The sequence below is a fragment of the Callorhinchus milii genome, unplaced genomic scaffold, assembly GCF_018977255.1.
Source record: "Callorhinchus milii isolate IMCB2004 unplaced genomic scaffold, IMCB_Cmil_1.0 Scaffold4, whole genome shotgun sequence".
NCBI classification, from domain to species: Eukaryota; Metazoa; Chordata; class Chondrichthyes; order Chimaeriformes; family Callorhinchidae; genus Callorhinchus; species Callorhinchus milii.
Window position 1 is genome coordinate 48,707,765 of NW_024704745.1, and position 11,268 is coordinate 48,719,032.

General features: G+C 42.7%; 1 protein-coding gene across 1 annotated transcript; it reads left to right on the plus strand.

Annotated features, from left to right (window-relative positions):
- Window positions 1-978: 978 nt before the first annotated feature.
- On the plus strand, window positions 979-1,876 carry LOC103186981 (barrier-to-autointegration factor-like). The gene is made up of 2 exons (XM_007906288.2): window positions 979-1,158; window positions 1,730-1,876. The coding sequence occupies exons 1-2, from the start codon at window positions 1,033-1,035 to the stop codon at window positions 1,874-1,876; spliced, it is 273 nt and encodes a 90-aa protein (XP_007904479.1). The 5' UTR covers window positions 979-1,032.
- Window positions 1,877-11,268: the final 9,392 nt, after the last annotated feature.

The window sequence follows — 11,268 nt, forward strand, 5'->3', positions numbered from 1 at the left end:
AGATATGGTGTCTGTTTCCCCTCACTCACGCACTCACTCACTCACTCACTCACTTGGCTGAGCTGCTAACACTGAGACAGAGCTATCCTGGGTTTCAGAGATTTCCGTAGACTTGAGATGGAGTTTAGAGGATCTGTGACTAATGAGTTCAGTAAAGGAAAAGGTTACTGTTTTTTTTATTATTATTAATATTAATAATTATTATAATCCTCACATTTGATACAGCACCTCCACGTTGTGGAGAAGTCTCAAAGTGCTTCACAGAATACACTGTGAAGTGGAGAGACTGTGTTTTATGGGCAAAACGCGGCAGCCAATTGCACACTGCAGTGTCCCACAAACAGTCGTGGATTGATGGATCCCATTATTATAATTATTATTTTTGATGGGAGATGGGATTATTACTCTCAGAAAGTGATCCACCAATCGACTAACAAGCGGATTCCTACTTCCTGCTAGGTAAACAGAGGGATGTGTGCGGAGTAAGAAAACTTGCCTAAGGTTTCACCCTGTTCTGCCTGGGAATTGAACCTGGGTCCTCTCGCTTGCACTATAGGTCTTGAGACAGGACCTGAAGGAGGCGAGGGAGGGAACAAGGCAAAGGGATTGTGCGATGGAGTGTGGGGGTGGGGGCGCGGAGAGGCTGAAGGCCCGACCGCCAATAGTGGGGATGGCAGGGTGGGGGATATGGAGCAGGCTGGAGCCTGCTGAGTGGAGGGAGCAGACACACACACTCTCTCTTGCTCTCACACTACCTCTTGCTCTCACTCTCTCTCTCTCTGTTTCATACTCTCACTCTCACACATTCTCTCTCTCTCACACTCTCACACACACACTGTCTCTCGCTCTCACACTCTCTCTCACACAATCACACACTATTTCTGTTTCACAATCTCACACGCTCGCTCACCACACACTCTCACTCTCAGCCCCCTCTCTCACACACTCTCTCACACACACTTTTTCTCACACACACTCTCTATCTCTCTCTCTCTCACTCTCTCTCTGGCAGAGTACTACGAGGCGGAGACAATGACAAACACGTCACAGAAACACAAGAACTTTGTGGGGGAGCCGATGAAAGAGAAATCAGTGAAGGAATTGGCGGGGATTGGCATTGTGCTGGGGGGGAGACTCGAGGAGAAAGGTTTCCTGAAGGTCAGTCACTTCACCCGAGAAGGTTGAGGGCTGATCTGATTGAGGTGTTTAAAATGATAAAGGGATTCAATAGGGTAGCTACAGAGAAACTATAATAATAATAATCCTTGTATGTGATAGTGCGTTATCACGTCTTCGAGACATCTCAAAGTGCTTCACAGGATATACTGTAAAGTGCAGTGACTGTGTTTTGTCTTGTCTTTCTCATGCTCTCTCACACACTCTCTCGCTCTCTCTCACACTCTCTTATTCACACACACTCACTGTCTCTTTCGCTTTCTCTCACTCTCTGTCTCACTCACTAATATACTCTCTCACTCACAAACTCTCTCACTCTAACACACTCTCTGACTTACTCTCACAAACTCACTCTCTCACTCACACACTCATACTCTCTCTTTCACACTCTCACTATTTCTATCACACTTTCTCTTACTCTCACACTCTCACTCTCTTCCTCTCTGACACTCTCACTCTCTCAAATGCACTCACTGTCTCTCACTTTCTCTCACACACACTCTTTCTCTCTCACACACCCTCCCCTCTCTCACTCTCCCTCTCTCTCTCACAGGCAAAGGACGTACTGGGTCAGTTCTTGCTCCTCAAGCAAGACCGTGACAGTTTTAAGAATTGGCTGCATCAGGTCTGCTTTGCAAGGAACAAGCAGTCAGAGGATTGTTACCGCTGTCTGCGAGAGTGGTGTGACTCCTTCATATAGTCTGGCCCGACCTCTCCACCCGCCTCCCCCCACTCAAAAAGCAAGGGTCCCTCCCTTCAGATCTCCCTATTTTATCACCTCTTTGCAACAGATTTTACGCTGATGTAAGCAGATTTTTATTAAACGTTCATGAGGGGGAATAATAAGTGGCTTTCGCTCGCTCACTCACTATCTCTCCTCCTACATCCCTCCCTTCCTCCCTCCCTTATCTCTCTCCCCCCAAAAAAAAATAAAATCAAGGGGGGAGAGCAGGAAAAGAGGAGATTGTCTTTAAGCCTTGCATTTGATATACAGCGCCTTTCCTCAACGTTAATTAGAATGATAATAATCCTTGCATTTGATACAGCTCCTCATCACATCACATTGAGGCGTCTCAAAGCGCTTCACAGGATATACTGAAAAGTGTTGTGACTGTGTGTTTTGTGGGAGAAATGTGGCAGCCAATTGTGCACAGCAGTGTCCCACAAACAGTTGTGGATTGAGTGACTATCTTTTTTATTATTACCCCCAGAAAGTGATCCACTAATCGACTAACAAGCGGGTTCCTACTTACTGCTAGGTATACCAAGGCATTTGGAGTAATAATAATAATCCTTGCATTTGATACTGCGCCTTATCACTTCATTGAGATGTCTCAAAGTGCTTTACAGAACATACTGTAAAGTGAGTTTGTGTATTTTGTGAGCGAAACGCGGTAGCCAATTGCACACAGCAACGTCCCGCAAATAGTTGTGGATTGAGTGACCATGTTATTTTTTATTACCCCCGGAAAGCAATAAAAAATCCACCAATTGACTAACAAGAGTGTTCCTACTTCCTGCTAGGTAAACAGAGGCATGTGTGTGGAGTAGGGAAACTTGCCTAAGACCTGACCCGCCTGGGAATTAAACCCAAGTCCTTTCGCTTTTGAGACGAGTGCTCTAACTACATGGGTCTCCATCTTAAAGCGTTCTGCTGTAGGAAAACATAGGAGCCATTTGGCACACAGCAGGCACACAGACACTTGTCTTCAAAGCCCTTCATGCCTTGACGCCGCCCTACCTCTGCGATCTGCTTACTCCCCAACCCACTACCCGCTGCCTCCGCTTGACTGGCTCTGGCCTCCTGCTTGTCCCTCATGCCCTCGATTCCAGCAATGGTGCCCGCGCTTTCAGCCAGTATGTCCCAAAACTCTGTCACTCTCTCTCTCAATCCCTCTACCTTGCCTTTTCCTTTCCCTTCTTCAGGTCTTGCCTGAAGACCTTCCTCTTCGACTGTGCCTAAGGTCACCTCCCCCATCTCCCCAGCTCAGCTTCGTGCTCTGCCACTGTCAAGTGCTTAGGGACACTACCCTGCATGAGGGACGCTGTGTAAATGCAAGTGGTTGTGCAAAAGTGTTTGTGTCAGTGTTAGTGTTAAGTTTGGTAGTGAGGTCAAGGGTTGTAGTACGGGGGTGGGAGAGAAAATAGATCCCAGTAATAATAATCCTTGCATTTGATACAGCACCATATCACGTCAAGACGTCTCAAAGCACTTCACGAATACACTGTAAAATGTAGTGACTGTATATTTCGTGGGTGAAACGTGGCAGCTAATTGCGCACAGCAACTTCCCACAAACAGTCGTGGATTGATTGGGCGACCAAATTATTATTCTTTTTAGTGGAGGGATTATTATCCTCGGAAAAGCAATCCGCCAATCGACTAACAAGTGGGTTCCTACTTACTGCTCGGTAAACAGAGGCGTGTGTATGTGTGGAATAAGGAAACTTGCTGAAGGTTCCGCCCTGCCCCCCCTGGGAAATGAATCAAACCCAGGTTGCTTTATGAGATGAGCGCGCTAACCACTACGCTACGGGACTCTGCTAATAATAGTTCCTTATTTAATCCCAAGATTCCTGAAAGCAGGGAATCTCTCCCCATCTCTTCTCCTCCCCCACCACCACCACCACCACATACACATGAAGGAACACGATGCAAAAAAATCTCTAAAAAAAAATAACAGGCTGTGTCTGTCTCTCTGTCCGTCCATCACTCAGTCCGACTGGAACTATTCCAAAATGGCAGAGAACCACGTGGTATTAAGGCCCACACACCGGCTCCGCGATATACATAGTAGTAACCCTGTTCATCCCAGTTCTGTGCAAAGATATGCATTTCCCAAGCAGGGGGTCAATGGATAGTGATCAGATCTGGGAAAGATGGTTAATTTTATCCCTCTAGCTAAGGGGTGCAAAGGCTCATTGAAGCACACAAAGCTGCTGCTTCGGTTAACTCAGCACAGATCAAACCTGGGACGATTTGGACTTGTATGGCTTGGTTACACTCCAGGCAGTACCTTTTTCCAATGGAGCTATTTGAGGAGACAACCTGAATTTTTGTTGTTACTTTTGTTGTTTCCATTTTAAATCATGTAAGTGTGATTTCTGATGCACACATTCTGATTCAGTCTGCTTTGCTTTAAAAGCTTCCACAGGCTGTCCAAAAATTCATGATACCATTACAAAGTGTCTAATAAGTCTTAAAGAAATTATGATTTTTTTTAGATAATAGGGTAGTTATCACAACTGTCACCTTCCTACAGGGTCACCCTGTATGTCCTACAAGTGTTATCTGATTCAGAATGAGAAGCAGCATAAGGAAAAACTGCCTTTGGCACTTGTATCTCAAACAATTTGAGGGTAGATCATTTGACAGGTTTAAAGGACACATAGCTTCAGTTATGGCTCTCTTTTCCATGCTTAATATTTCAGATCATTGCTGAATCACAGATCTATTGGAGGTGCCTACCTCTCCTGGATTTTCCATTTCTACAACTGCTGTGGTCTGCTTATATCTTTGTTTTAGAAGGGTCTGAGTCAATTTTCTCTCAGGTCTGGTGTTATTAGCCACGTTTATATGTGGAAACTTCCTTTGCAGGTTCCTCAGATATTCCACATATAAAGTGTGAGACATTTCACTTTGGAAGAATTCTCTAAGCAGCTTTTTGACTTGATATTAAAAGCAGCTTGATGCTGTGATGGGGGGACAGTAGGGTGTTTTTTTTTGCAGGGTTGAGATCAGATGGGCCAAAGGGCCTTTTTCATCCATACCATTGTTCTGGATGATTGTGAACTTGTGAAAGGGCTTCACAAACATGGAGTGGATACCTTATCTTGGAGGGAGATGGAGGGGAGAGTTGGCTTAAGAGGTCGGCATTTAGGTGGGTTTTGAAGGAAAAGAGAAAAGGAGCGAGGTGGAGGGATTTTCGACAAAAGTTCCAGTGGGAGGACCAAAGTGGCTGAAAACATTTCATGGATGGTAGAGTAGAACAGTTCGGGGCTTAGAGTCGGGAGACCCTTGACCAAGGCATTGGAAAAGTTGAGGCTGGAAGTGACAAAGATGTTGGTGAGAGTTTTGACTACAGTGAAGGAGAGCGTGTGAAGGAGGCAAGTAATGTTATGGAGATGGAAGAAGCAGATATCAGGGTCAGAGCCTGGTTGAAAGCCTTGAAATCGTGAAGTACTAATTCCCACCTAGTCATAGCCTGAAACAACAATTTGTCTTAAAATTTAAGATTGGGCAAAATTTTAGAAAATTCTTAAGTTCAGTCATAATTTGACAGCCAGCTTTACAATAATAATCTTTGCATTTGATATTGTGCCTTTCATGTCAGGAGGACGCCTCAAAGTGTGTAAACAGAATATACTTGGGACATCGTCCCGACGTGAAAGGCGCGATACAAATGTAATTGTTTGTTATTGTTGTACTGTAAAGTGTAGTGACTGTGCACTATGTAGGCAAATGCAGCAGCCAATTTGTGCACAGCAATGTCCCACAAACAGCCATTAAGGGGATTGTTGGCCAGGACACACTCTCTTTTGTATATTGCCATGGGATCTTCAAAGTCCACTTAAACAAGCAGGTAGGGCCTTCTTTTTACGTCTTATCTGAAGAAGGTACCTTCAACAGTCAGTATTCCCCTTGCGCCACATTGGCTTGTCAGCCTAGAGTTCAAAGTCCAAATGTGAGGCATGAATCCACAATCTTCTGACTTAGAGGCAAGAGTGCTACAAAGTGAACCAGGCTGAAATCTGTTTTCCACAGTTTTTAAAGAGGTCCACACAGCTTTTCAATTAAGATTAATTTTAAGAACATTCCACAATTCTGCCTGATATAAAATTTTAAGAAAAAATGCTTACATGCTGAGAATAGTGGAATTTTGGCCTCAGAAGAGCCATTAAGTATTTGTGTCGGCTAGAGCACTCCCCTCGCAAGTGAGAAGATCTGGGTTCGATTGCAGGGCAGGGTGAAACCTTAGGCAAATTTTGTTACTCCACATGCCTCTGTTTACCTAGCAGTAAGGAGGAACCCAGTTGTTAGTCGATTGTTGGATCACTAACCGGGAGTAATAATTCCTAAAAAAAATAATAATCTGGTCACTCAATCCACACTGTTTGTAGGACACTGCTGTGTGCAATTGGCTGCCACATTTTGCCCACAAAATATACAGTCAATTCACTTTACAGTATATCCTGAGACATCTCAACGATGTGATAAAGCACTATATCAAATGCAAGAATTATTATATTGATAATACGTGCAAGTAATGCAACAATGAATTTTGGTATAGCATACACCAGTGATGTCTTTAAAAACAAATGTAAAACATTTCGCCAAACACTATTTCATGAAGATTGCCCTTCTTTAAAAATACACATCAATATAATAGCTCAATTTGGCATTGAAAGAGAGAGGTGAGAAAATGGTGGTTTTCATGTATGCCTCTAAGATGGAAATAAGAGTTGGCACAAAGTTTGTATGGACATAACAGGATATGAATATAAAAAAGCATAGCTTAGCTTTTTTGATAAGGATGTATCTAAGGGACTTTCAGATGATAGACTTTGGAGCAAGAGAACTTGCCAGTTTTGCAGATATACTGCCTATTATTATTATTATTATTATTATTATTATTATTATAATTCAGAAGATTTCACAAGGTTGATCAAACGTGGTGATCCATGGTGTCACCCCTGACAGAGCCTGGGAAATAAACAAACAGGAAACCAAATTGTGGCCTTGCTTCATTATCTGCTCTTTGTTTCCGCTATCTGTTATTGGACTGTTTTGGCTGAAGATCCGTATAATGCATCATGTGTAAATATTCTGTTCAGCAGACATCCTAAAGAGGAACGAGCAGGAGCTATCTATTATTCGAGGGGCAGGAAATGTAGTCCAAAGAGTTTCTATTGCATTGCGGTTTGCTTTCTGCTTAAGAAAATCTGTGACCCAACAGAAAAAATGTAAAAGGAAAACTTAACACTGTCACTTTGGACATCAGTTATAAAAAAAGGACATGCTTTTGATACAGAATATCATAAATTAACAAGAAGATTGGAGAGAGGAGGAAGTAATTTAGACTGCATCAAGGGAAATAATGAACTGCTTGGTCTGAGCAAGTAAAAATTGGCCTTGTCTAAAAAACTGACAGGAGAACCTAATTACAATTTAAAATATATTGTTTTTACATTAGATTTCCAAAAATCAATACAACACAATTTAAAACAAGGGATTACATTATTTTAAATCAGACTGACTCTGCTTGATTGAATATTCATAATGCAGGCTGGAATAATGCCAGATAAAATATCTGCACAAGGCAGCAACTTCATTTAAGTCATCTTTTAAAAATATCTACTAAATCTATTAAACAAGTGGAAGCTGCCCTTTATAGCTGACAACCAAATTTCCATATTAGCAGATTACTATACTTGAGAACAATGCAATTAACTAGAAATATAGGCTAAAAATAACTGATATAATAAAAATTTGGGTAAATGATATGACTAACTTTCAGCTTTCACAAGCTATTTTGGTCTTTATTTTGTATATCGCATATCTCCATGAATGAGCTACAAATCATTTTCAGTCAACTGACTGCTGGAAATATGTAATAAAGATAATCCTTCCATTTGGTACAATTGATCCCTGGTGAAGAATCCTGTGCAGTATTTCTAACTCTCATGATAATAATAGTAATTCTTGCGCCCATTACTCCCTCCTCCCTCTTAACCATTACCTACCCAGCTGCTGGTCACCCAACGCACCCTTCTCTGCCCCTTGCTGGTTGACAAAGTTAACTTTTTCCACTCCTCAGGTTCCGTTCCCCTCAAAAATGCTGGCATCACTCCCCTCCTCAAAAATGCACCCTCTATCTCTCCAACCTTGAAAACTACTGGCCCATTTCAAATTTGCCTTTGATTTCTAAAGTCCTGGAACACATTGCAAACCAACTTCCTCCATTCAAGCCTTCCCAGTTCAGTTTCCACCCTGTCCCCAGCACAGAAACAAATGATGTCCTCTCTCTCTGTGACCAGGGCTCTCTCTGCCTCCTTGTTCTCCTGGAACCTTCGCTGGGTTCGACATAATCAATCATTTCATCCTCCTCCACCGCCTTGCCTACCTCATCCAACTTAGTGGGATTGCACGCTTCTGCTTTAAGTCCTATTCTATTCCCAGTGATGCCATACGCAGATAATGGGGTCAACTTCCACATGTTGTGGATGACACTCAAATCTACTTCTCCTCCAGCTGTGTCTCCAGGTTTATTGTTCTGTCAGCTTGCCTGTCAGACATCAAGGTCTGGATGAGTGCAACTTTCTGCAGCTGAATGTTGACAAGATAGAAGCCATACTCATTTGCTTTCTTCAACGTCTTCTCACCTGTGCCTATGACCTCCTTAACCTCTCCGGCCTATTCCTCAGACTCACTGAACCTGTGCATAATCTGAACTTTAGGTTCTATCCTCAACTGTCCTTCCTACCCAACATGCAATCCCTGACCTGGACCACTTCCTCCACCTCCATTAGATTGTCCACCTCCGACTGTACCTCATACTCAAAGCAGCCAAAACTCTTATTCAGGCATTCATCACCTTCCGCCTCGATTATTCCAATGCCCTTGCCAGTCTACTCAGCACCACCTTTCATAAGATCAAATGAATTCAAAACTCTGCTGCCTATATCCTCATCTGCACCAAACTCTGTACCCCCATCACACCAATCCTTGCCAGGCTCCACTGGTTCCCTATCACAGAACGGATTGACTTCAATATCCTCACACTCGTCTACAAATCCTTCATGCCCTTGCACGTCTATCTCTTTGACCTGTTTAATCCCCACTCCACTATCTGCCTCCTTCGCTAGCTGGCTCCGGGCCTCCTGCATGGCAGATGTTCCCTCCACTCCACCATCAGTGGCCATGCTTTCAGCCACTACATCTGAAAACTGTGGAAGTCCTGCATCAATCTATATAAATGAAAGTTGTTGTTGATGATGTACGAGTTTCTAATCTGGTAGGATTTAGTGTAAAGTGTAGTCACTGTATTTGTAGGCAAACATACTCATTAGTATGCTCACTAGTATACTCACTCCAGGCAGGGCGAAACCTTGGGCAAGTTTCCTTACTCCACACGCCTAATAATAATCCCTCCAAAAAACAAAAAAAACAAACAAAAAAAAAACAATAATTAAATTGGTCATTTTCAATCTATGACTGTTTGTGGGACATTGCTGTGCGCAATTGGCTGCTGCGTTCGCCCACAAATATACAGTCAACTCACTTTACAGTATATTCTGTGAAGCGCTTTGGGACGTCCTCCCGACGTGAAAAGCGCTATATCAAATGCAAGGATTATTATTATTAGCATAGTTCCTTTATCACTCACTAATATATTTTATGAATACAGCTTTATGCAAACAGGGAAGATCAAAGTGTGGAGAAACAGCATTGGAGAAACATGTGCCATGATTTGGGATATTTGTTAATGTTGGTCATGAATGATCTATCACTACATACATTATCTTGGTTTGGTGTTCAGAGGAACCACCAGCTAGTGTGTAAACCCTTGACTGTCCAGTGCCTTGGGAGGCCCTCCTGACATGAAAGGCGCTATATAAATGCAATTTGGTGGTGGTCCTAGCTTGACAAGCTGCAGGAAGCTCAAATTATGTTAATTCACGAATCAGTGTTAATTAACACATCTCAACAAGGTAAAATTGTAATTTTCAGCCTTCAGTTGCCAGAGGCATAGTGAGCTTATTGTAGACAGTGGCTTCCTCACCTAGAAAAGGTTCAGGAGGGCAAGGAGGGAAATGCTGGTAATTGGGGTTAAATCAACCTGATTTTTCATCAATTTCTTAGTAACTGCTTCCATGATAAATATCAGCACTCCATCACCAAAGTAATCATAACTCCCTCCGTTGCCATTAGCTGCCTCATGACGTTCGTCCTCTCTATTCCACAATTGGCAGCCATGCTTTCAGCCACTATGCCCCGAATCTCTGAAACTTCTTGCCTCAATCCCTCCATCTAGCTCCCTTTCTGCTCAGCTTCAAATCACACCTGAAGACTTTCCTCTTTGACTATGCGTACGGTCACCTCCTCTTTCCAGCTCGGTGTCAAGCCACACGGTTCATAAGCACTACGTGACATTACCCACATGAAGGGTACTCTATAAATATTGTTGTTGTTGTTATTACCCTCTGAGGCTGAAAGTTCATCCTCAATCTTAAGACTGTTGTCTTAAAATGCAATATGGTGAAGAATTTTGGAAAATTGTTAAATTCAGTCATAAGTTAGCAGCTACCTCTCCCACAGTGACTGACATATGCAGTGTAATTTCTTCCTTATCTCTCCTACAAAACTGTGCTCCCTGCTTCAGTCTGAAAATGATCTGTTTTGTGGGAGAGCCTCATTACTTCAACCCTGTGAGTGTGGAGAATTATAGGGATCAGGAAATGGTCACGGTTACCTGTGAGACCCTAACTTTGAGAAGGAAATACATCAGCCAAAATTGATCCTTGGTTGCTGGGACCAGAGAGACTTGGAGAAATTGGAGTACTTTGGTACTAACAGATGAGTCACAGATTCCTGTAGCCTAATGTATGCTCTGGCAGACCTTTTTATTGGCAACAACAAAGCATTTTTGCATCTTATCTCAGTGTTCAAAATTATGAGCAGTTTCGATAAACTGTTTACATTGGAAGGTGGATCGGTAACCAGGGAACATAGATTTAAGATAATTGGCAAATGAACCAGAGGGGAGAAGAGGAGACTTTTTTTTACACATAGAGTTGTTACAGTCTGGAATGCACTGCCTGAAAGGGTGGTGAAAACATTCAAAAACAACTTTCAAAAGGGAATTGGATAGGTACTTGAAAAGGAAAAAAATTCAAGGATATGGGGAAAAAGTGGGGGAGTCAGACTGATTGGGTAGCTCTTCTAAAAAGCCAGCAGAGGCACAATGGGCCTAATGGTTTCCTCTGCTGTAAATATTCTATGATTCTACTAATTTGATGTGGAATCACAAAAGGCAAAATACTGCAGATGCTGGAAATCTGAAATAAAAACAGAAGTCGCTGGGAACACTCA